The following is a 27,609-nucleotide window of genomic DNA, read 5'->3' on the forward strand; positions in this document are numbered from 1 at the left end:
ACAAATATATTTACCGTATATTTTCTTATGGAATATTTTATATTTTTCCAAATGCATTATGAATAATAAATTTGGTGTAGATGGTAGCATGAAAGTGCAGAGCATTGAAAATTTGCTGCAGCTAAAAGAACCTCAATATTGTTAACAGTGCTCAAAGAAGCCGATTGAAATCTAAGTTTTAGTCCAATATAGAAAAGCCAAAATATGCTGAGCAAGTGATTAATTGCAGTAGTCACACAGCAAGTCAGCAGAAATTGATTTCAGGAGTTTAAACTGGCAATGATATTTCTGTACACTTCCATGGAGGGAAAAAAATGGTGTGTGTTAGAGTGAGTTTTTGGGTAGATGATTCATTTACACTTAAATGACTCTGGCCACTAGCCTTCTATTTGACAAATTACTGTGGATTGAGTTCACAACAATGCATTTCCTAAAAGCTGTAAATTTCGGGATACCAGCCAGACGCTGCGGATGGAAGTGTGAAATTTACAGGTAGTTTCGAAGACAGTATTATCTGTACTTCATAGATATGAATTGTCTTCTATGTTAGCACATAAAATGCAAAATAAATGTATTGTGGATTTAACTTGCATTCCTAAAGGCTGTGGATGCCAACCCAGACATGTTGGCGTCGGAAGGAAAGGATGATGTCAGGAGGTGTGATGTTTTGTATGTGGCTTCAAAAGTAAGCATTGTCTATAACATTTTAAGTAGCGATTGCCTTTGTGTTTCGCATATAAATATTGAGCCCACATTGGGCTAGCAGACCTTTCTACCGAAAGTGTCTCCATCCATATGATCTCTAGGAAGAGGTACAGTCGACGTTTCAGGCCGAGACCCTTCGTCAGGACGAACTGAAGGAAGAGTTAGTAAGAGATTTGAAAGTGGGGGGGGGGGAGAGATCCAAAATGATAGGAGAAGACAGGAGGGGGAGGGATAGAGCCAAGAGCTGGACGGGTGATTGGCAAAGGGGATACGAGAGGATCATGGGACAGGAGGTCCGGGGAGAAAGGCAAGTGGGGGGGGGGAAGCCAGAGAATGGGCAAGGGGTATAGTCAGAGGGACAGAGGGAGAAAAAGGAGAGTGAGAGAAAGAATTTGTGTATAAAAATAAATAACAGATGGGGTACGAGGGGGAGGTGAGGCATTAGCGGAAGTTAGGGAAGTCGATGTTCATGCCATCAGGTTGGAGGCTACCCAGATGGAATATAAGGTGTTGTTCCTCCAACCTGAGTGTGGCTTCATCTTTACAGTAGAGGAGGCCGTGGATAGACGTGGAAATGTAAGGACTTGTGTAACATTTGTTCCGCTTACAAGGATAAGTGCCAGGAGGGAGATCGGTGGGAAGAGATGGGGGGGATGAATGGACAAGGGAGTCGCATAGGGAGCAATCCCTGTGGAAAGCAGAAGGGGGGGAGGGAAAGATGTGCTTGGTGGTGGGATCCCGCTGGAGGTGGCAGAATTTATGGAGAATTATACATTGGACCCCCTCGTACCCCATTTGTTATTTATTTTTATACACACATTCTTTCTCTCACTCTCCTTTTTCTCCCTCTGACTATACCCCTTGCCCATCCTCTGGTTCCCCCCCGCTTGTCTTTCTTCCCGGACCTCCTGTCCCATGATCCTCCTGTATCCCCTTTGCCAATCACCTGTCCAGCTCTTGGCTCCATCCCTCCCCCTCCTGTCTTCTCCTGTCATTTTGGATCTCCCCTTCCCCCTCCAACTTTCAAATCTCTTACTAACTCTTCCTTCAGTTAGTCCTGACGAAGGGTCTCGGCCTGAAAAGTCGACTGTACCTCTTCTTAGAGATGCTGCCTGGCCTGCTCCGTTCACCAGCAACTTTGATGTGTGTTGCTTGAATTTCCAGCATCTGCAGAATTCCTGTTGTTTCCATCCATATGATGCCTGCTGTACCTTGTGTCGAATAAAGAAGCTGCTTTGTATCTACCAGTGACAATGTCTCTCCAGTGATTACATCCACGCTACACCCGTGTGATGAAAATTCAAGTGAATCATAATACTATGTATGTAGAGCTATTTGAGTATCAGTGACTGTTTTTGTAAATAGATGTCCTTATTGTAAGGAATGCATCATTGTTACCAAGCCTGGTGATTACAAGTGGTGCTTGGCTCAATATGAGACTGCTTTCCAAGTTCTTCAGAAGTATGTGGCTTAAATCTTGGAACTCAACACTGTATAATCATTCCGGAATGATATGTTGAGTTGTGTTGACTTTAGAAAGTCACTTATCTGATCTTAACCATAATATCTTGGCTGGCAGTTATCCAGAAACTTCGAAGAAGCAGTATTGAAGAGGAAATTAATATTATGGAACAATGAAGAAAGCTAGTGCACAAAGCTCACATAAATGTAAAAGAAACACTGACATTGCACCTGTGATATAAAAACAAGACATTGTGGGAAATACTCATTGGGCTGGTCAGTATCTGTAGAGAGAGAATCAGAGTTGTTTCTGATCATTGGTTTTTCATCAAACGTGATGAAAAGTCATTAACTTGAAATATCGATCCTGTTTTACTCTGCATTTTTGTGCTTTCAGTTGTCAAATTTCCGATTCAAATGCAACTTTTTGCTATTCTTTAAATATGGTACTGTATAGCTGGGTGAATCAGTCAGGTTTATTATCTCTGTTTTGTATGATGTGAAATTTGTTGTTTTTCAGCAGCAGAATAGTGCAAAGGAACAAATTATAATTTACAAAATAAATGATTCTAAAACGGAAAAACGATGTTCATGGACTGTTCAAAATTCTGATAGAGGGGAGCGAAAAGCTGTTGTGGTGTGTGAGTCTTCAGGCTCCTATATCACCTCCCTAATGCTAGTAATGAAAAAAGGGTATATCCCAGATGTTGAGGGCCTTCATTGATGGATGCTGCATTCTTGAGACACCACCTCTTTAAGATTTCCTTGATGGTATGGAGGGTTGTGCCCTCGACAACCCTTTGCAGCATCTTGCTCTGGAATGTCTATAATATTCAAATAATATAGGTTGCCTTTATCCATACGGAGATGTAAGCAGAAGTATGAAAATGTCTCTGTTTGGAAGATTTTTTAAATGTTTGAACCTAATTTCATTGTTTTATTTACAGGTGTAATTTTCACTTTTAATTTTGGTGAACTAACCCATAGTGAGGAGACATATTAATATGTTGGGTAAATCTGAGAAACAATCAGAATGTTAAGCATCTTAATATTTGGTTTCTTTAAGTTATACTCTTAATTACTCTGTAGAGTACAATGGATTTGAATGCAATTGCAAGCTGAAGTAGGGATAGTAAATAAAAGCAGATAAGAAATAGAATAAAAATTTGCATCATCACAAGGCAAAGTGGTTGACTTAAATTGACTTCCCTCTACCTTTAGCAAGTTGCCCAAGATTAGGGGACAAATGGGCATGAAGACAACTGTGATATTTATGAGCCTAGGAAAGAAAATGGGAAATGTGAAGCAACTTTAGGTGCATCATGAACATAAAACTGGAACTGTTAGAATATGATCCATCGATCTTTCCAATGTGTGTACCTGTCCAAATTGTGTTATTTACAGGCTTGAATACCCAAGCTTCTTTGCACGATTTATGCCTCTGTCTTGGGATAGATGTGGACTATAATTTTAATTTTTGCATTCAGATCTGTGAATGTGCATTTGAGAATTTTTTTTAAAGTTATATACCAGAGGGGATTAATTGAAAAATGCTCCACTTGCCTATTGTACCTATGACCTTTGTTCACAAACATTGTTATTTGCTTATTATGCTACGTATTACTTTTATCCAGTTCCTGACATATCTCAGGCTTTTGTTATCACATGGATCATGTACAGACACAACTTTGACCTCTTCAAAAAACAAACCTCTTTGAAGATTTATAAGAACTAAAGTTGTGACATTACTCAGAGTTCATTGATCAATTTTTAATTTTGACCAATTGGTTGTTTTAATCCCCAAACTTAACTTAAAAGGTATATTTACTTGGCTGCTGCTGTCTCCTTTGAGTTGTCTGTTGGTAGAAATGCATAGTAGAAAATAATTTGCGAATTCAGGAATTTTCTGAAGGTAATATGCAATAAAAGAGTTAAGCTGTTGTGTAATATTAGTAGATCTGCTAAAGATCAATAAAGCAGATTAGGGAATGGATTTGTGGGAGGTACATAGAACTTCAAGCAGTACAGTGCAGGAACTGGCCCCATCAACCCAGAATGTTCTGCCATACCAACTAAATTACTTATCAACTGGCCAGCTAAACGATTCCTTATGCCTACACAAATCCTTCCGATTTGTGTTCAGATCCTTCCATTTCGCTCACATTCATGCGCCTGTCTAAACATCTCTTAAAACTCACTCATGTATTTGCCTCTACCACCACCCCAGGCAGCATATTCCAGGCACCCACCACTCTGCTTTTTTAAAAAAACTTGCCCCTTGCATCTCCTTTGAACTTGCCTCCTCTCTTAAATACATGCACTCTCGTATGAGACATTTAACCCTGAAGAAAAAAAATAAATTGTCTACTCTATCTATGCCCCTCATAATCTTGTAAACCTTTATCACATCTCCCTTCAGCTTCTGTCGCTCCAGTGGAAAACAACTCAAGTTTGTCCAACCTCTCATTGTAGCATATGCCCTCGAAGCATCGTGGTAAACCTCTGCGGTACTGTCTCCAAAATCTCAACATCCTTCCTGTAATGGGGTGACCAGAACAGTTTGTCATTCTCCAGATGTGGCCTGACTAGAATTTTATGAAGTTGCAACCTAACTTTCTGATTTTAGAGCTCAATACCTTGACCAATAAAGGCAAGCATGCCGTATGCCGCCTTAACCACTATCCGTTTGTGCAGGCACTTTCAGGGAGCTGTGAACTTGGGCCCCAAGATTCCTCTGCTCATCAACACTTGCGTGTCTTGCCCTTAAGATTATCAACTTGGCCGAATACCCTGACTTTGTGAATAAAGCAGGGAGAATAGGATCAAATATGACTCTGGTAATCCCTTGGCTTTGTGAGTTTGTGTTGTGTTCTAAAGATTTGATCACAAAATCCAGTCCTGCTGCAATACAGAGAGAGGAAATCACTGTTAGAGGTTTTTTTTAAAAAAGAACTAGTTCCTGGCAGTTCTCCCATTTAGTTAGCATAAACGACCTCATGGAAATATTTGAAGAAGATGAGAGCTTTTCCAGTTAAAATTTTACTCTAAAAATGGATTAAATGGTGACCATTTTGCATTTTGTGGGAAGTGGTTCAAATTCTTTGTTGCCTGTCTCCAACATTGTTAACTTTTGATAGATTGTAAATTATGTTCTGAGGTATAACAGGTTACTGTTTCTATGCAGTATTTGGAAATGAAATCCAGAAGAGCAACACATTCAGTCAGGGATTGGGGCTGGTGGTGCTCTTCAGAAAGTACATGATGAATTCTGCAGTGGGTGAATAAGTTCTGTCACGGACCAATTTCTAGACCCCAAACACCAGGAATTCTGCAGATGCTGGAAATTCAAGGAACACACATCAAAGTTACTGGTGAACGCAGCAGGCCAGGCAGCATCTCTAGGAAGAGGTACAGTTGACGTTTCAGGCCGAGACCCTTCATCAGGACTAACTGAAGGAAGAGTTAGTAAAAGTGGGAGGGGGAGGGGAGATCCAAAATGATAGGAGAAGACAGGAGAGGGAGGGATGGAGCCAAGAGCTGGACAGGTGATAGGCAAAGGGGATATGAGAGGATCATGGGACTGGAGGTCCAGGGAGAAAGACAAGGGGGGTGGGGGGGAACCCAGAGGATGGGCAAGGGGTATAGTCAGAGGGACAGAGGGAGAAAAAGGAGAGTGAGAGAAAGAATGTGTGTATAAAAATAAATAACCGATGGGGTACGAGGGGGAGGTGGGGCATTAGCGGAAGTTAGAGATGCTGCCTGGCCTGCTGCGTTCACCAGCAACTTTGATGTGAATTTCTAGATCCCTACTGCTTTATTTTAAGCAGTTCTGACTTTGCAGTAAATACAACAAATTGTTCAATTTACATTGCCTTTTTCCCCTCCAAGTTTAGATGATCTTCATTTTGAGAACTGACTGATTTAAGATGATAGTGTCACATTCATTAACAAATTATAAATAGTTTTCCCTATTTGTCTGGTACTTTTTTGAATTGCAAGTTGTTTCTGCAGAGAGTCAACTATATTACAGTGATAGGCCCTTGTCAGCAGTCAGTCAGTTAATTTATATCTTCTACTTTCCTGGTATGTTCCCAAAGAACAACCCTTGAAATAATACAGCTGGTTTTAAAAATCCCAGTAATCCTTCCTTCATATCCGTCCTTTTCAAATCAAGTTTGTGGTTACTTTTCCTTCTGTGTCATTTATGCCTTCATGACAAATTTTGCTTCATTAAATCTCTGTGAAAAACCATTGTCAAGAATCAAGTTTAATATCACTGGCATTTGTAGTGAAATTTGTTGTTTTGTTGCAGCAGTACATTGTAATTTATAGTTTTTATTATGTTTTGCAATTTGAAATTTCTATGTAATACCCTGGTATAAGACCAAGCTTTATTTTATTAATATAGTTGTGGTGTTGGGCATTTTATTTTCTGCAGATTTTCTCAAAATGCAAATCTATGTATAAAAATAGTGTTCCTTGTATTATGTTATACAATGCAAATCAGTTTGCTGGTTAAAATAAAATTTTGGTTGAATGAGTAAGGCCTGATGAAGTAACCAATAGGATTTATCTTGTTAACCAATAGGACTTATCAGGAATGAATGGGTAGCCATTTTCTACAAGGAGCATGGGAGAAAGAAGGGGAAAGAAAGCGAACAATGAACATAGCAGAAAAACATGGTGAAATGCTTACAGAACCAATTTGGAAGGACAGATTCAGATGTCAGAAAATCTGCATGTAGACTATGGTCACATGGAAAATGTGCGATAATTTTCAGTTAGTGACCTAACACACGGCATTGGAGAAAGTTTGATGCCTTTTTCATTGGACATTCTATGGACTTTTTTTGTTCTTGGCTTGGTCTTCAGTGCAAAACCGTTTCAGTACCATGAGTAAATGAAGTGAAACAAGCTGGACTGATTACGCAGCCATGAACTCAGATTGTGTGCAAGTTATAGACTGAGAATATACTGTATGATAGGTCATTTTCTTTGTCATAGAGTAAGATATTTTCTCAATTCAGTTTCAATATGTTTATACTGGTGTGAGTTAAATTATTGCTTCCTGGCAAACAGTAAATTTTCATGGGTGTGTCAGTATTCAAACAGGTAATTGTCTTATTTTTCCCTTTGAAGTAATATTCAAACTTCTATGTTTTTGTGTTTGCCTGAATCATATCCATCCTAGATTCATTTATTTACTGGTAATGGCCTTTTCCTTGCTATTTCCATGTATTGTAATGTTGCTGTTAGTTTGTATTCACAATTATAGCTAAGTTACTGTGAGCCAACAGTGAAAGGGCTACATATATTAAAAAAAATTAAATTAAGTGGTGCAAAGATGGAGCAAAAAAATTGAGTTAGCATTCATGGGTTAACTGTCCATTCAGAAATCTCATGGTGAAGGAGAAGGAGCTGTTCCTGAAAAATTGAATGTATGTCTTCAGGCTCCTGTATTTGTTCCTTGATGGTGGCAATAAGAAGAGGGCACATCCTGTGTGATGGGGTTCCTTAATGATGGGTGCCGCCTTTTTGAGGCATCACCTTTTGAAGATGCCCTCGATGCTGGGGAGGCTCATACCCATGATGACGCTGGATAAGTTTACAACCTTCTGCAGTTGTTTCCAATCCTTTGCAGTGACTCCTCTGTACCAGACTGTGATGCAACCAATTAGAATGCTCTCCATGGTACAGCTGTAGAAATTCAGGAGAGTCTTTGGTAATGTACCAAGTCTCCTCAAAGTCTGAATGAAGTATAGCTGCTCTCATGCCTTCCTTGTAATTGCATCAATATGTTAGACCCAGGGTAGATCTTCTGAGATTTTGACACTTAGGAACTTGAAACTGCTCGTCTTTTTCACTGTTGATCTCTTGATGAGGACTGATGTGTTCCCTCAATTTACCCTTCATGAAATTCACAATCATTTCCTTGGTCTTACTCTTGCTGAGTGCAAGGGTGTTGTTGTAACACCACTCAACATGAATAAAACATGATATAACTGTGTTTTGACAATGATGTACATTTTCAAGATTTCTTCAAACATTGTGGTAATTGGAAATATTTGTTTTGGTAGAAAAACATGGCAGTATATTTAAATTGTGAAAGGGTATAAGGATGCAATGTTCTGAGCAATCTTGTATACTTATACTCAAATTATGAATGTTAATATTTAGGTGCCTGGAAATATTCATTTTAGTGGAAAAACAAGGCTGTATATTTAAATTGTGAAAGGGTATAAGGATTTAATGTTCTGAGCAATATTGTATCCTCGTGCTCAAATTATGGATGTTAATATTTAGGTGCAGGAAACAATGAAGAAAACAAATTTTACTTTGGCCTTTGTTGCAAGAAGATTTGAGTACAGAAGTAGATGCACACTCCTGCAATTATGTAGGACCTTCTCCAGTCTCTTTACCTGAGAAAGAATGCATTTGTTATTGATGGTTGCAGTGAAGACATAGCACATTGATTTTTGGTATTGTGAGTTTGTCATATGAGATGTTCAACACAATGGTGCCTTTGCATTTGAGTTGAGAAGGAGACGTGTTTCAATGAAACCAGAACATTCTAAAAGAATTTGGCAGAATTAAAATGGAGTTGATGTTTCAACTGGCTCTATTTAGGACAAAGATCTGTCTCAAAGTAGGTTGTTTCCTTCCAGAATGGTGATGAAAATAAATTTCTTCATACAAAGAGTAGTGAGTCTTTCAACTTTCAGTGTCCAAGAACCATCAGTCATAAGTTTTTTTTTTCAAGAGTGAGTTCGACACATTTTGTAAAATAACCTACTCCAATCCTGATGAAGTGTTTCAGCCTGAGGCATTGACTGGTTATTCCCCTCCAAAGATGTTGCCTGGCTTGATGAGTTCCTCCAGCATTTTGTGTGTGTTGCTCAGAATTTCTTGTGTTTACTCCTGCTTCTGTTTCTTTTGTTCTTATTATGATGGTAGTGTTAGATTTCATTTAATGACAAACATTTGGTAGTCAGTAGTCAGTATATTATGTATTATAGTTGTGGAACTAATTTATAATCTCATTGTATTATTAGGCAACCTGACAAACTTGTGGTGGTTTGGACAAGACGAAGCAGACGGAAATCATCAAAGGTATGCATTAAAAATTCATTGTCAGTAAGGTATTAGGATTCACGAGAACCTAGGAAATAGGAATAGGTGTATGCTGCTTGGCCAGGAGCCTATTCTGCCATTCTCTAATCTGCTAATCTGATTTTGATCACAGTTCCACTTTCCTGCTGTTCCTGTAATCCTTGACTCATTTTAGACCAACAATCTATGGTCAATTTAAATATATTCATTACCTTTGCCTTGGGGAATTACAAAGATTCACAAGACTGTGAGAAGAGAAATACTTCTTGATTTACATTTTAAATAGATGATTGACTCCTTATTCTCAAATTAAGCCCCTGGTTTTGGATTCCCCAATGTGGCTAAATATGCTTTCATCATCTATCCTGACAAGCAATCATCCTTTCCCACCCTCCTTCAAAATTTCAAACATGAGGAAATCTGCAGATGCTGGAATTTTTGTATGTTTCAGTCAGCTCACCACTCAGTTTTTGAAACCTTGAGGAATATAGGCCCACTTCCTGTTCAGTCAGGCCCAAATAATAATTAGATTCTCCGAATCGGTCTGAATTGGCTTCTAATTAATAAACTCCTTAATAACTGGTATTGTAAAAGAAAATAAAGCCAACATCTAGGCAAGGATTTTTATTTGCATTTTATACCAGTAGATCTGAGAGCAAAGTCTGCTTATGTATGGACTAAATGGGCTTACATGGGGCAGATCAAATAGCAATAGAACACTACAGCACAGAAACAGGCCCTTTAGCCCATGAAGTCCATACCAACCTGTTCTTCTGCCGTCCCATTGACCTGCATAACTGATCGAGTTACTGGAGTGCTTTATGTAAATGTTTGGGAATATTTTGCACAACAGACTGACTTATAAGATGGGTTCTCTTGGGCTAGTCTACTGGACTGAATTTATGACGAGTTGATTATACAAGGGAAGATGTCAGAGTCGAAAACAGCAGTTTTCCCTCAGCTGAAATTGTCCAGTTTTGCTATCACTTGCGTATAACTGACAGCATGAAAGCAAGGCATTCAGTCCATCATATCCCATTTGGTACCCACCCACTTATGTAGAATACAAGAGATTCTGCAGATTTCCCAGGCCTGAAATGGCTAACACGAGGGGGCATAGTTTTAAGGTGTTTGGAAGTAGGTATAAGAGGGATGTCAGAGGCAAGTTTTTCATACAGACAGTGGTGGCTGTGTGGAATGCACTGCCAGCAAAGGTGATAGAGGCAGATACAATAGGGTCTTTTAAGAGACTTAGGTAGGTACATGGAGCTTTGAAAAAATAAAGACCCATGCGGTAGAGAAATTCTAGGCATCTACGAGAGCACATGGTTGAAAGTTCTATGTTTCTAAATGCTGGAAATACAGAGCATTGCACACAAAATGCTGGAGGAACTCAGCAAGCCAGGGAACATCCATGGAGGGGAATAAACATTTAATATTTCAGGGACTGTTTATTCCCCTCCATAGATGCTGCCAGACTTGCTGAATTCCTCTAGGATTTTGTGTGTGCCACCTACTATTTAGACCCTCTATCTGGCTGTGCATTCTAGGTAATCATTGCTCTCCGGCTGCAAAATGTCCCACTCAGGTCTCCACAAAATCTTTCAACACTTCCCATAAATCTATGTCCTCTAGTTTCCTGCAGTCTATCCTGAATGATCTTATAGACTTCAGTCATGTCTCCTTTCAACCACCTCCTCTTCTCAAGGGAAAACAGACATAGGCTCTCCAGAATTACCTCATAACTGAAATCCTCCATCCTCAACAAATTCCCTGTGAATCTTCTCTGTGCTGTATCCATTAAAGCCTCATCTTTCCTTCAGTGTAGTGACTGGAACTGCAAGCAGTATTCCAGTCAAGGTTTGACCAATGTTTTATAAAGTTGTAAAACTGTACTTTTATTCAATGCCTCTGACTCATGAAGGGCAGTATTCCACATGCCCTGATCACATTGTGTGCCTACACTGCCGTCTTCAAGAACATTTGGACTTGCACTCTCTTCCTCTATACACTCTTGGGCTTTGCTATTTATACTATGTGTCTTAGCCTCATTAGTAAAACTCCATCTGCTATCTCATCGATGTCGGTGTGTAGCCCAAGACAAACTTGTAGATTGTCAGCAACTTCAGTAATTTTGTGTGCCTAAATCCATATCCATATCAAAATCATTTGTGATGTGACACTATTGTCAATGGCATCCAATATCTTATGACACTTAGTGAAGTGATGTAAAGGGACCATCATGAGAGATGGCCACAAAGTGTCAAATGCAGTTTAACATAGAATATGTTATTCAATAGGATCAGGTATAAGAGGTAAAGTTGCAGTACATTTAAACATTTCATTTAGCACTACTGGACTAAAGGTTTTTGATCATATTTACATATCAAGTGACTTTGATACAAACTTGGTACATTGATAAATATTTTTTTTCCTGTTTCTCTTGAAGATTCATAGTTGGCAACCGGGAATTAAAAACCCATATCGAGGAGTTGTGGTATGGCCGGTTCCCGAAAACATTGAAATCACTGTGACACTTTTCAAGGTACAGCTCATAAACTCTGATTCTATTGCATTAACCTTTCTTAAAACAAAACCCCTCTCTCAGTTGCACTGTTTTTGTATGTGAAACACTGAAATCTTCCAGATTCTATTGGAAGGTTGGGGATATCAGTAAGGTATGAAAACTGTAGCTGAAGTGATAATTGTCATTTCAGGGCCAAAGCCAATGCTATGATGAAAAGTGAAATAAAATCTCAAATCAGCTCATTTCCTTGACTGCATGTTCTGTATATTCATGATTTTAGAAGCTTTGGATGAAATAAAGAAAAATAATCTGAATCCACCTAACATACATATTCTAACATAACTTGTATGTATTTAACAATAGTTGCATGTTCTTTGTGAATATGATGCATCTTGATTTTGAGACTGCATACAGTACTGTGCAAAAGTCTTATACATAGCTCGGGTGCCTAAGACTTTTGCACAGTACTGTATTTATCAACATACAGTGGAAAGCAAGTTTATAAATCTAGAGGGAGCCAAAGGATGTTGGGAATGTGGGGGATGGAGCGCCTTGTAGAGGGGTGTTGGACAGGTGGCAGAGGAGGAGTGCCGGGTGTCGGTTGGGGGGTTTCACACAGGTGCAGACACACCCAGCCCTGAGGTTCCAGGCAAGTTCATTTGATTCCAATTGGTTTATTGATGATTACAGAATGTCTCGCTGGTGCGTCCTGCTCCCTCCCCTCTCCCTTCCACGTTTCCCAACCATGATTCCCCTCTCCTTTTCCCCTTTTCCCAATCATGATACCCCTCTCCCTCCTCTCTTCCTACTCTCAGTCCACAATAGAGACCCATATCAGAACATTAGTTCAGAATCAAGTTTACCATCACTTACATGTGTCATGAAATTTGTTCTTTTTTGTGGGGTAGTACAGTGCAATTCATAATATTACAGTAATTGAATTTATGCTGTCACAGTAAAGCATGACTTAGTTTGTAGACAAAATATAAATTATTAAATTCGCCTTCAGCTGGCTACTCTTGCGGCAGTCTTCAATATAAATTTAGCATTAGCTTGTGAAGATCTCACAAAATTTTCTTTGTTTTTGTAAAAGGAAAAAGACATTTTTATTGGTACTTTACTCTAAATTGAATGCTCACTGGTAGAATAGAATTATCTATAGTTTCAAATGAATTAGTAGAACTTGCATTACTGATGCCTATGCAGTGCATGCAAGCCACATGATTGTATAAGAATATTGTTTCAAATTATCAAATTAAGTTATTCTTGTACTAATCATTATGTTTTTCAATGATATATTAGATATTGTAGGGTTACAAGAAGCTGAAGATGCTGGAATCTGGAGCAACTATCTGCTGAAGGAACCCAGTGGGTTAAGTAGCATCAGTGGGAGGAAAGGAATTGTTGGTGTTTGGGTTGAACCCCTGCATTGGGATGGATACGGGATTTTGAATTAAGACATCATCTGATCCACAGATGCTGCTTGACTGGCAGAGTTCCTCCAGCAGATTGTCTAGATTTCGTGTTTTTTTTTGCCACAGTGGTGCATTGTGTACTGGTCTACTGCTCAATTTGTGGAAGTTGTTTGAAAACTTACACTGCATATCTATGTGAGGAAATTGCAATTGGGTGTTTTTGTATATTGTTTTTTTTCATGTATATCTGTAAAGTAGTACTGTTTTGAGATCAGATCTCTTTGATGCTTTGTACAAATATTGGTCATAATTGTATAATTTGTAGCAATTATCTTGACATCTGGTACTAATTGAAATAAATCAAAGTGTGCTTGATGTTGATGTTAGGTACCTGTTTTTCGGTAATGACATCCTTAAAATTCATGACCAGATCTTTTAATCCTGGCCCTTGAAACTAGTGCTATTTTAAACACTGTAGTGAAATTAATAGATATACTTTTGAGCAATATGTCCAGGAATATGAGAGAGTCAGAGATATGAAATCCTACTCTTGAATTGAGACCAATACTTGAGTTCTATTAATAAAGCAGATTTAAGCTCATTGAAAAGTTAGAAGTGTGCAGAAAAAGAATAAGCATGCAGTGGTTTTAGTACAGAAGATATAATTTACACTCTTGTACCATGCACTGCCAAAAACATATTTAAAGCTATATTGTTTAAATCTGCAAACTAATGTTCAGTAGGTATCCTCAGTAATCTCTTTCAACAGATTTGCAAATGTTCATGCACTTTTTTATTTGGGTTTCATTAATATTACATGGGTTATATATGAACAAAAACAAAAATAAGAATTCAATTTTAATTAAACCTAATTATTTCTTCTAGGATCCTCATGCTGAGGAATTTGAAGACAAAGAATGGACATTTGTTATAGAAAATGTGAGTTTAATTTGCTGTTGTTTCACGTTGGTTTGGGTAAAAACAAAATAGTGCTGTTTAGAATGTGCTTTACAAAGTGATTCATCATTGGCTAATGCTGTGAAAAGATTCCCTTATTTCCATTGCCCTTAAAAACTTTTCCCCAGATAAACTAAATTTGCTATTGACTTCATGGAGAATTGCTGTATAGAGTAAGCTATGTGAATTAAAATGCACGGTTATATATAGATTAATTCTTCCAGTTCACTGTGGTTGATTTTTGCCTGACTAAATGATACAGAAACATGGAGAAAGTCAAATTTATCAACTTTGGAAAGAAACAAAATAAAATTTGAGGAAACTTAAAGCTCAGAAAATGCTTCCAAGTGTGTACTAAGGCTGGGATTTAATTTTGGTCATTAGTTACACCATTAATATTTCTGCTGGTGACAGAACTTTTCATTATAACCTGCAAGTAAAAGCTGGAAATCTATTATGCTCATAGCAGTGGAGATTTTGGGTTCTGTTGAAAAAAATGAGTTTATCTGGTGTGTAGCTGTAAATCAAAAGAACACAAGATAATGGGTGCAGGTCAGGCTTACTTTGCATGGCAAATCAACTCCTCTTCTCTGGCAGTACCTCACTTTCAGAAGTTGTATAAGACGTTGGTGAAGCCTAATTTGGAGTATTGTGTGCAGCTTTGGTTACCTACCTACAGGAAAGATGTAAACAAGAGTACAGAGAAAACATGTAAGGATTTTGCTGGGTTTGTTTGGAGGACCTGAATAGTTTAAGTGAAACATGAGGGGAAGCTTCACTCAGAAGGTTGTGAGAGTGTGGAATGAATCACCAACTCATGTGGTGCATGTGAGCTTAATTTCAATGTTTCAGAGAAGTTTGGGTAGGTTCACGGATAGTAGGGGTATGGAGGGCTCTGATCCCGGCGTAGTTCGATGAGAGTAGGCAGTTTAAATGGTTTTAGTTTGGACTAGATGGACTGAAGGGCCTGTTTCTGTGCTGTACTACTCTATGACTCTACCTGGGGTACTGGTGATATCGCTGATCATTGCCACTTAAATGGCAGTGGAAATTTCAGACTGGGATCTCACTCCCCAACACCTTATATTCTACCTGGGTCATCTACAATCCAATGGCAGAAATATTTTCTGATTTTGTGTTAAATCCTTTCTGCTTTCTCTCCCCCACCACTTCTGACACTCCAGTCGTCCTATTTTCCCACTGCCCACATCCCCCACTCCTCCTTCACCCATCATCAATCTTTGTCCCGCTCCCCCTCCCCCTCCCCCTCCCCCTCCCCCTCCCCCTCCTCCACCCATCAAACCACACACAGGTTCCCCACACCTTCCACCCGATTCCAACTGTTCACCTTTCCCTTCTCTAATGGTTCCCATTCTTATCTCCCCATCATTGTTCCTGCTTATCTCCCTCCTGCAGTTGTCTCCAATCTTTTGTTATGTTTCTCTCTCTTTGCCTGCTTCCATCTATCATTCATCTGCCACGGTTGCCCAACTCCATCTCCCTTACCTCCCCTATCTGGCAATACTTGCTTGTCATCTTACACCTCTCCTTGGTCTACCAATTGCCTCGGAATCCTTTCCCAGCACTCCCCTTCCTCTCTCTATATTCCCATCTTGCCTGTCCATTCCAAGTCCTGGTGTAGGGTTTCGAATGCAAACTGACAATTTGTTTTCTCCCACCAGTATTGCTCACACCGCTGAGGTTTCCAGCAAATTTTGTGTTGCTGTGGTCTATCTCGTCACTTTCCTGTGATTCTATCTTATCAGTTGGGCTCCATTTTATCAATTGACTGTTCCACAGCTTTTACTTTTCTGTGAAGTTTTCCATTGAAGGTGGATAGAAAGGTGGAAACGAACCCCGTCTCTGTTTGGAGGGAAGTGTAAAATTTAATTTGTAATACCATGCATGTATTTTCTAGAGGGGTCATTAGACTTGCACTTTGTCGAGTATAAAAGAATGCAGTGGTTTTCTTCATTAAGATTTTAAGATTTCTTCCTCAACAATTTTATTTCCTTTTGAAGATGTAGACTGCCTTGAATTTTTTTCAGATGTACTATGGATTTGTTTTCAAATGAGCTAGTCATTCCAGGGGCTTAAACTAGAACCTAAATTTGACAGCTCTGTGAGACATTTGAAATAGACATGAAACAATGTACATTTGCAGGTCTTTCATATGCTTAATAATTATCATGAAGAATAGGTTATCGGAACATAAATCATTGTGTTAAATGCAGATAGTATGTCCAGGATTAATTCTGGCATGTTACATTGCAAATCACAGAGGTGAGTAGAAATGGGGAAGAAGTGACAATATTCTTGCTTAAATTTCTCTCTGAGAAAGTATATTCATATTGATTTTTAATTAAATATCTGTTCTACTGCAGCACACAAGGTTTTTTTTTAATTCTGTGAATAGTTGCTAATAATGTTGGAAATTTGTAATGAAATGTTTAATTTGACATTGACTTCATTTCAATATTTTTTGAAAATGCATCATCTTTGGAGGCCAATAAATTGGAGAATGTGACGGAGAATTTTGTGTATTTTATCTATAATGATAACTTGAAAGATATATTGTGGCCATTCAAGAAAGTTAAGCAGATGGAAATGGGATGACATGGCAAAGCCTTTCAACAATTCAGCAAATTTTGGTGCAGAAAAAGTAGTTCATTCATGCCTTTTAACTGTTCTGCCATTTATTTGGATTGTATTGATTTGTTTCTGTATTTTAGGATTTTTTTATGTGAGTGGCAATGCCTGCATTTTCACCCATCTCTGATTATCCCAGAGATGGTCTTAATGAGCCAACATCAGCAGTGCAAATTATGTTTTGTAAGTCAGGCTAATTTTTCTACTTAAAATAAAAAGAGAAAACTGTTGAAAGGAGTAAGCATCTTGAAAGGGGTAAGCATCTTGAAAGGGAAGTAGTTAATGTTTTGAGATCAAAGGCACTTGTTAATTTTGAATCCATCATGTTTTCTACCTTCCCTAGTTCCAGTGAAAGGTCTTCAACCTGAAATGTTAACTCTGTTTCTATTTCCATAGACACTATCAGATCTGTTGAATATTTCCAGGTGCTTTGTTTTTATTACTGATTTCCATAACTGTATGTAAAGCACTTCAATATATCTGGATGTTGTGAAAGGCAAACTGTACTCTGCCTGTCTACAGATAATTTTATGAAGGTTTTCGGAGGTTGTGGGAAACTCATTTACTTTAAAAGAATGTTTTTCTTCTGTACACAATATTTTTGAATTAGATTTTGACATTGGATTTTGCTTGAAAACCCAAGTAGAGTTTGGAAATTGTTACTCCTGATTGGCCACCAGCTCTTAAAAATTTGTTTCCTGTGTTTCTGCTGCCACATTGTGGATCAAAGGTGCTATTGCTTAAAAGTTCTGTCAGTCACTTTTGAATATTGTGTTTTAAAAAAACAGAAATGTAGCAAGTAACAGACGGTAGATCCCTATAAATTGCATGGCAAAGATTTTTCATGATGTTAAATGCAGACGTAGTAAATTCTAAGGTCGCCTTCAATCTTAATGGCTCAAGAAATAGCTGACAGAAGGAAACATTTAGAAAATTGATCTTGGTCAGCTGCTAATCAAAGATGGCTCTCTAGAATTATTGACTCCTTGTCCCCAAATTTCTTGTCTCTCTTGTTTATCATCAAATTGTTTGCTGAAATTTATTCTTCACCATTATGTTGACCCTCTACTCCATAAATGAGAATATGCTTTTCACTGTCTTGAGTACATTTTTTTTTTGAAGTTTTCAGCCAATTTTGCTCAACATTCCTGAGTTTCTTTCCTCTCTGTACTGAAGCTTCCAGTTGTTGTTGGGTTTTCTGTTCATTTGTGCGTAATGCCCTGTTTAAGATTTCTATTGCTTTGCTGTAGATAGTTCATTTTAGTAGTTTTTTGCAAAAGCAGCATATCCTGCTGGTAAAATGTTTTAGTTTCAGCTAAAGGTAAGAATCAGAATTGGGTTTATTATCACCAGCATGTGACATGAAATTTGTTAATTTAGCAGCAGCAGTTCAATGCAATACCTAATCTAGCAGAGAGAGAGAGAGAAAAAACCCATAATAAACGAGTAAATAGTCATAGTCATACTTTATTGATCCCAGGGGGAAATTGGTTTTCGTTACAGTTGCACCATAAATAATAAATAGTTAAATAGTAATATGTAAATTATGCCAGTAAATTTAAATTTACATCTTATTTATGAAATAAGTCCAGGACCAGCCTATCGGCACAGGGTGTCTGACCCTCCAAGGGAGGAGTTGTAAAGTTTGATGGCCACAGGCAGGAATGACTTCCTATGACACTCTGTGCTGCATCTTGGAGGAATGAGTCTCTGGCTGAATGTATTCCTGTGCCCACCCAGTACATTATGTAGTGGATGGGAGACATTGACCAAGATTGCATGCAACTTAGACAGCATCCTCTTTTCAGACACTGCCGTGAGAGAGTCCAGTTCCATCCCCACAACATCACTGGCCTTTCAAATAAGTTTGTTGATTCTGTTGGTGTCTGCCACCCTCAGCCTGCTGCCCCAGCACACAACAGCAAACATGATAGCACTGGCCACCACAGACTCGTAGGACATCCTCAGCATTGTCCGGCAGATGTTAAAGGACCTCAGTCCCCTCAGGAAATAGAGACGGCTCTGACCCTTCTTGTAGACAGCCTCAGTGTTCTTTGACCAGTCCAGTTTATTGTCAATATGTATCCCCAGATATTTGTAATCCTCCACCATGTCCACACTGACCCCCTGGATGAAAATAGGGGTCACCGGTACCTTAGCTCTCCTCAGGTCTACCACCAGCTCCTTAGTCTTTTTCGCATTAAGCTGCAGGTAATTCTGCTCATACCATGTGACAAAGTTTCCTACAGTAGCCCTGTACTCGACCTCATCTCCCTTGCTGATACATCCAACTATGGCAGAGTCATCCGAAAACTTCTGAAGATGACAAGACTCTGTGCAGTAGTTGAAGTCCGAGGTGTAAATGGTGAAGAGAAAGGGAGACAAGACAGTCCCCTGTGGAGCCCCAGTGCTGCTGATCACTCTGTCGGACACACAGTGTTGCAAGCACACGTACTGTGGCCTGCCAGTCAGGTAATCAAGAATCCATGACACCAGGGGAGCATCCGCCTGCATCACTGTCAGCTTCTCCCCCAGCAGAGCAGGGCAGATGGTGTTGAACGCACTGGAGAAGTCAAAAAACATGACCCTCACAGTGCTCACTGGCTTGTCCAGGTGGACATAGACATGGTTCAGCAGGTAGACGATGGCATCCTCAACTCCTAGTCGGGGCTGGTAGGCGAACTGGAGGGGATTACATATATTGAATAGATTATTCAAAAAATGTACAAAAACAGAAATACTGCATATTAAAAAAGTGAGGGAGTGTCCAAAGCTTCAAAGTCCATTTAGGAATCAGATGTCAGAGAGGAAGAAGCTGTTCCTGAGTCGCTGAGTGTGTGCCTTCAGGCTTCTGTATCTCCTCCCTGATGGTAACAGTGAGAAAAGGGCATGCCCTGGGTGCTGGAGGTCTTTAATAATGGACACTGCCTTTCTGAGACACCACTCCCTAAAGATGTCCAGGGTACTTTGTAGGCTAATGCCCAAGATGGAGCTGACTAGATTTACAACCTTCTGTAGCCTCTCCTGGTCCTGTGCAGTAGCCCCTCCATACCAGATAGTGGTGCAGCCTGTTAGAATGCTCTCCATGGTACAACTATAGAAGTTTTTGAGTGTATTTGTTGACATGCTAAATTGCTTCAAACTCCTAATAAAGTATAGCTGCTGTCTTGCTGTTGAAGCCCTGCTGTTCAACATAGGAATGTTGTGTCAGCCAATCAGGTTGGTGGGATCTGGAGAAAGTTCGAGAGAGAGCAGGGTGGAGAGAGATTTGTGATGGACAGTAGTCTGGTTTGGGGTCTTTTTGGCAGGAGCTGCGGAGCGGGACAGAAGGGAAGATGCTGCAGAATGCTGTGGGAAGGCGAGTTGCCATTGCAAGAAGTGTTTTGCTCAGATGAGTGGCTCCAAGGAGGAGGGTCAATACGTACGTGTGTGTGTGTATGTGTTATTGAGATATTGAGATTCTTTCACGCAGACCGTAAGCTCAATGCCATTATTAATGATTATACAGGTTTCCCCCGCCATCCGAAGGTAGAGCGTTCCTATGAAACGGTTCATAAGCCGGAATGTTGCAAAGTGAAGAAGCAGTTACCATTTATTTATATGGGAAAGATTTGAGAGCATTCACAGACCCAGAAATAACCTACCAAATCATGCCAAATGACACACAAAACCTAAAATAACTAACATATAGTAAAAGCAGGAATGATATGATGAATACACAGCCTATATAAAGTAGAAATACTTTTCCACAATCATTGCTGCGCTGTTCTCTGTAGCGAAAATCTCACGCAAGTGCTTTCAGCAAAAACGGCGCAAGTGCTCTCCAGTAACCTTTAAGCTATGAAGCTGCCAAATCATACCAAATAACACATAAAAATACACAGCCTATATAAAGTAGAAATAATGTATATACAGTGTAGTATCACTTACTGGAATTGGGAAGACAGCGAGCACACTGATGATGGTGTGTTATGCTGAGTCGTCGGAGGTTGGGGTGGTGCAGTGGCCCCCACCCTCCGGGCAGTGAACCGATAGCAATTTGCGAAGAATGCAGCAGTACAGCAGTAGCTGGAATGCACTCAGCACATCTTTAAGAAAAAAGCCAAAATACACAAGCTAATTAATTAGGTGCCGCCCAGCACGTAATTGTCGGCCCAGATCAGAGGCGTTGAGGTTCGTCGTCTGCTGTGGCTGACGTGGAAGGCTTGAAAAACGACACTATGCTTGACTGCTGAGCCTCACGCACTTTTCTATCATACAGTCCTTTGTAAGCACTCAAACCATCCTGCAAATATACCCTAAACCAATGTACCCTTTCAAAATTAAAGTCGTACTTTATCATTGCAGTGAAAATCTCACACAGTTGCTTCACTTTCAGTTCCTGGACGACTTCACTTCACGTACATTTGCTACTGAATTGTTATCCTTTCCTCTTCCAATTGCATCAGCTCTTCATCTATCAGTTCTTGGTCATGGGATGCCAAAACCTCTTCAACATCATCTTTGTCAACTTCCACAAATCAAACTCACTTTGTCCTTACTTCGTTCACCATGATCGAAACACTTAATAAGGTCTAGTTTTATGCTAAGTGTAACACCCTTACGAGCTCTTTCAGGCTTTTCTGATACCTTAGAATTCATCTTGCTAACGGATGCTCACAGGCACTTGTTTAAGCAATGCTGGCGAGAATGCAGTTCCGAATCCGGGGGAGAGTGGCTGCTCGGGGCGCGTGCTGATTTTTTGTTCGCGCGCTGCCTTTTTTCATAACAGTGAAAACACCTTCTGTTAGCAAAAACAGGTAACTAATGTCAGTCTTTCGTAACAGTGAGGTTTCGTGAAGCGAATGTTCAAAAAGTGGGGGACACCTGTATCCAGCTTTGGAAGAGATGAACTCCAACGGTCATGTGCGCATTTAGACTAGTTTAACTGTAATGGACCCTTTCATTTATTTTTCATTTTTATTTTTAAATAACTGTTTGATAAAGTTGAAATAATTGTGTATGGGCAATATTTACACAGCATAAGCTCAAATCAAAGTTTCTTTAATTGGAACATCATGGCATTCCTGTCTGGTTGAACCCCAAATCATACCGACCTAGAAGTGTGTTGTTTATGAAAAATGATCGTTCACCGCTGAGTCACATAGCTGTTAGCCGAGTTAGCTAACAAGCCCGGTGAGAGGGTGACATCTGCTTTTTAGTTTAGTGCTTGTAGTGCTTCACTGCGCTAATGCATTTCTGGGACATGAGTTCCGAATACAGGTCTTGGTAATACCCAGAAAAGGAAGGAACAAAATTGCACAATTTGGAAATAAGTCATTACTAAGACGTGTGATGTCCATGCCAATGTAAAACTGAATTTTAATCACCAGCATCGAGTGATCATCTAGATAATTCAATATTGTGAGCGTACTCTCCAATGCATCCACTCGTGCAGTATGTTCCAGATTCTAAACACCCTCTGGATAGGAAAAGTTCTTCTTCAGATTCCCTCTAAATCTCTGACTCCTCACCCTAAACGTAAGCCTTTCAGTCTTCGATACCTTTGCCATGAGGAAAAGTTTCCGACTGTTTATTTTCATAGTCATAGTCATACTTTATTGATCCCGAGGGAAATTGGTTATTTTGTCGATGCAATTTGGCCTGTCCCCTAAAACACTCACTAATTTTTATGGATGCACAGTAGAAAGCATTCTTCTTGGGTGCATCACAACCTGGTATGGAAGTTGTCCTGTCCAAGACCGAAAGAAGCTGCAGAAGATCGTGAACACGGCACAGCGCAGCACATCACACAAACCAATCTTCCGTCCCTGGACTCACTTTACACCGCACGCGGTCGGAGCAGTGCTGCCAGTAATATCAAGGACACGACCCACCCAGCCAACACACTTTTCGTCCTCCTTCCCTCAGGGAGAAGGCTCAGGAGCTTGAAGACTCGTACGGCCAGTTTTGGGAACAGCTTCTTTCCAACTGTGAAAAGACTGCTGAACGGATCCTGACCCGGATCTGGGCCGTACCCTCCAAATATCCAGACCTGCCTCTTGGTTTTTTTTGCACTACCTTACTTTCCATTTTTCTATTTTCTATTTATGATTTATAATTTCAATTTTTAATATTTACTAATTTTACTATTTTTAATATTTATAATATTTAATATTTGTAATCTAGGGAGCGGGAAGCACAGAATCAAATATCGCTGTGATGATTGTACATTCTAGTATCAATTGCTTGGTGACAATAAACTATAAAGTATATCCCTCCACCTCCATTCAAAAGAAAACAAACCCAGGTCTCTTCATAGCTGAAATGCTCTAACCTAGACAGGGTTCTTAATGAATCAACTCTATGGATGCTCACTCCAGTATAATCACATCCTTTCAAGAGCAAGGTAACTATTAATCAGTGTTTTCCAGTTGTGGCCTAGCCACAGTTTGATAAAGCTGTACCATAACTGCCACCTTCTTTTATTTGATGTGATGGCGATCCTTCTATTTGTTCATTACATTCCCTCTGTTTCTCAATAATTCTCAAAGTCTTATTCATTTGGATGGACAAAATATTTTGTGTAGTTTGAGTTCAAAGAGCTTAATAACACCGTGACCTCAGAACTTTGCAGGTGCTGAAAGTGCTAAAGCTCTGTATGAAGTAATAAGTGCCTAACACATTACTAAACCTGAAACATTGAGAGCAAAAATATAAACTGCTGTAGGAACTCAATCCTGATGCAGGTCTCAACTCAAGGTATCAACTCTATTTTTCTTCTTCCCCCTCCCAGAGATGCTGTTTTTCCATTGAGTTCCTCCAACAGTTTGTTTTTGTTTTGTGCCAGATTCCAGTATTTGTCCTGAAACATTGCAAATTCAGTCATTTACTTCAGGAAGAAACTTTCATTGCATGTGTGCAGATAGTGCCGGGGACTGGGGTTTGTGCAAAGGACTGCAATTCATTTCAAGCTTAATTGTAATTCAGCCATACGTGAGTACAGCCAATGGTGTCAGGTGCTAAAGCACATTACCAACAGTCACACACCAGAACATATTCACACAATAAAAGAGTCTTGAACCCCTCCGCCCCCCTCATGCAGCACCATGCTTGATGCCTAGTTCTCCCACAGACAAGTTAACAAGGCCAAATAGAATATCAGTAAAATACATTCATATAGTCCAGAACCCCCAGCACACCAATATCATCTGTCGACCCACCTTGACGCTATCCAGGTGATACCTTGGTTTTGAGGCCCAGTCCTCACATATACAAGCACATAGAGAATATTAGTAAAAACACAACAGCACAGATTATGCATCGAAATAGTCCAGACAACCCAGCCCACCGTGACCATCTCTCAACCGGCCCTGACGGCCGCTAGGTGATACCGTGGCTTAGAGGCACAATCCTCATATATACAGGCACATATAGAATAGTAGCAAAAATGAAACCAGACAAATATATATATAAAAAGCAAACGACCCCGCAGCTTGAGGCTCGAGTCCATTGTGTGCCACCAAAAATCTGTAGTCGACCACAACAGAGCTTGTCTTCTGCCTAGTGAAACCCTGGGAGGGCAGCAACGACTCCATTCTGCACGCCGTACCACTCTGTCCCCGGTAAGCACAGTAGCTTTATCTTCTCAATCCAGTGGCTGCGAACAGGTGGCACTGTGGCTTCAGGCCTAGTCCTCACTAAGACTGAGGCCAGGGAGGTCCCCCCTCCATCCGCCCCACTCTCATCCAATAAATCAATGAATCGAACATGGATGCAATTGTAATTTTACCTTTCTGACCTCTGCAACTTCTCCTTGCCCAATCTATTCTCAAGGACAATTTTTTTTCTTGTGGTATCTTAAAGCATGGAAACAGGCCCTTCAGGTCAACAAATCTGTGCTGACCATCAAGCACGCTTTTATATTAATCCTTCAATAATCCCCTTTTTATTTTCCCCATAATCTCTCTGCATCCATTTGATTCTTCCATTCAGCTACGTATTGGGGACAATTGAAAGTAGGTAAATTGTCTCCCAAACCCAGTGCTTTTGGGATATGAGAAGACAGCAGACCACGTAGAGAAAACCCATGCTTTCAAATGGAGAATGTGCAAAACTCAACCTGGACAGCAGCAGAAGTCAGGTCAGGATTGAACTTGCGTTGTTGGAGCTGTGAGCCGACAGTTCTTCCAGCTGGTGCATACTGCCTCCTTTGTTACTTTTCTCTGCAACCTTTACCCTTCCACCGTTGCTGATTACATGATCGTCCAGCTACGTAGGTCTCATGCTCTAGAGTTCCCTTTCACTATTTGATATTTGGTCACATCATCTTCTTTGGTTTAACTTTCCTTTTATTTCCAGCTATGACACTGAATTGAATTGACTTTATTTCTTACATCCTTCATATACATGAAGAGTAAAAATTTTTTACGTTGCGTCTCCGTCTGAATGTGTAATCATAGTAATTTATAATAATTTATAATAAATAGAACAGTCAATGTAACACAGAAATACACTCAAATCAGCGTGAGTTAATCGGTCTGATGGCCTGGTGGTAGAAGTTGTCCCAGAGCCTGTTGGTCCTGCACTGTGCTGTACCCTGGGATATTTTTCTGTATTAAAGATGTGTTGTAATTGGAAGTTGTTTCTGTTGTTGCTGAATTTAACTGAGTTACAAAAACATGGCTGAATAATTAAAACCAAAAATAAATATAGTCATAATGAAATGTAGGTATTTTATTTAAGTTGCCGTGTCCTGGCGGAGGATTACCATTTGATTCTCAATGGCCCTGTTTTTACATTAACTAAACTTAAGATATTGGAGCAGAATTCGGCTGTTCATCATATTGGGTCTACTCTGCTAAAATGCCAGAACAATTTGGTAACCCTGGCTATTAAGGCCAGATGATTGATTCAACCTTTCAGGAGGCGATGGTGTGGTACAGGGGTAAAGAAGGGATGTGCAGATGAACACTGGAGATACATTTGATAATCTTAAATCTGAGCTACAAAATAAATGTTTTGAGAAACACGTGGCTACAGTTCAGCATTTGCAGCCTTTACTTCCCATGTTATATTGGGATGTTCATAATTTTTAGGACATAACCATTTCGTGGTCAATAAACAGTTCAGACTGTAGTAGAGTACAGGCCCTTCAGCCCATGATGTTACCTTTGACCGTCTGGTCAACTCCCAAGATCAATCTGACAATCTGCATAGTCCTCCATTTCACTTTCATCCATCTGTCTATCTAAGGCTCCTTTCAATATGTCTGCCTCTACCATCACCCCTGGCAGCATATTTCTCGCATTCAGCAATCTTTCTGGAGGAAAAAAATCTACCTCTAATATCTCTCCCTCCCCCCACCCATTCTTTCTTCCAATCACCTTAAAATTATGCCCTCTTGTATTAGCCATTTTTACCCTCCGTCCCAGCTTTCTGAACCTATCCTCATAAAATATGCTCTCTGGTCCAGACAACATTCTGTTAAAACTGCTCTGCATGCTGTCTAAAGCTTCCACATCCTTCATATAATGAGACAAGCAGAACTGAACATAATACTCCCAAACAACAGGAATTCTGCAGATGCTGGAAATTCAAGCAACACACATCAAAGTTGCTGGTGAACGCAGCAGGCCAGGCAGCATCTGTAGGAAGAGGTGCAGTCGACGTTTCAGGCCGAGACCCTTCGTCAGGACTAACTGAAGGAAGAGTTAGTAAGAGATTTGAAAGTGGGAGGGGAAGGGGAGATCCGAAATGATAGGAGAAGACAGGAGGGGGAGGGATGGAGCCAAGAGCTGGACAGGTGATTGGCAAAGGGGATACAAGAGGATCATGGGACAGGAGGTCCGGGAAGAAAGACAAGCCGGGGGGAACCAGAGGATGGGCAAGGGGTATAGTCAGAGGGACAGAGGGAGAAAAAGGAAAGTGAGAGAAAGAATGTGTGTATAGAAATAAATAACAGATGGGGTATGAGGGGGAGGTGGGGCATTAGCGGAAGTTAGAGAAGTCGATATTCATGCCATCAGGTTAGAGGCTACCCAGACGGAATATGAGGTGTTGTTCCTCCAACCTGAGTGTGGCTTCATCTTTACCGTAGAGGAGGCCGTGGATAGACATGTCAGAATGGGAATGGAATGTGGAATTAAAATGTGTGGCCACTGGGAGATCCTGCTTTCTCTACCGGACAGAGCGTAGATGTTCAGCAAAGCGGTCTCCCAGTCTGCGTCAGGTCTCGCCAATATATAGAAGGCCACATCGGGAGCACCGGACGCAGTATATCACCCCAGCTGACTCACAGGTGAAGTGTCGCCTCACCTGGAAGGACTGTTTGGGGCCCTGAATGGTGGTGAGGGAAGAAGTGTAAGGGTATGTGTAGCACTTGTTCCGCTTACAAGGATAAGTGCCAGGAGGGAGATCAGTGGGGAGGGATGGGGGGGACAAATGGACAAGGGAGTCACGTAGGGAGCGATCCCTGCGGAAAGCGGGGGGGGGGAGGGAAAGATGTGCTCAGTGGTGGGATCCCGTTGGAGGTGGCGGAAGTTACGGAGAATAATATGTTGGACCTGGAGGCTGGTGGGGTGGTAGGTGAGGACCAGGGGAACCCTATACCTAGTGGGGTGGCGGGAGGATGGAGTGAGAACAGATGTACGTGAAATGGGGGAGATGCGTTTGAGAGCAGAGTTGATAGTGGAAGAAGGGAAGCCCCTTTCTTTAAAAAAGGAGGACATCTCCCTCGTCCTGGAATGAAAAGCCTCATCCTGAGAGCAGATGCGGCGGAGACGGAGGAATTGCGAGAAGGGGATG

The 27,609-nt window shown here is 40.3% G+C and overlaps 1 protein-coding gene across 5 annotated transcripts in view; it reads left to right on the forward strand.

Moving 5' to 3' along the window:
* The window catches only part of ehbp1 (EH domain binding protein 1), a 433,955-nt gene that overhangs the window by 51,737 nt on the left and 354,609 nt on the right, over positions 1-27,609 (forward strand). For all 5 annotated transcript variants that reach the window (XM_063056084.1, XM_063056086.1, XM_063056088.1 and 2 more), the window contains exons 3-5: positions 9,219-9,276; positions 11,726-11,821; positions 14,104-14,157. In XM_063056084.1, coding sequence (XP_062912154.1) covers positions 9,219-9,276; positions 11,726-11,821; positions 14,104-14,157 — 208 coding nt within the window. The remainder of the gene's footprint in view (positions 1-9,218; positions 9,277-11,725; positions 11,822-14,103; positions 14,158-27,609) is intronic.

The sequence above is a fragment of the Mobula hypostoma genome, chromosome 8, assembly GCF_963921235.1.
Source record: "Mobula hypostoma chromosome 8, sMobHyp1.1, whole genome shotgun sequence".
Lineage (NCBI taxonomy): Eukaryota > Metazoa > Chordata > Chondrichthyes > Myliobatiformes > Myliobatidae > Mobula > Mobula hypostoma.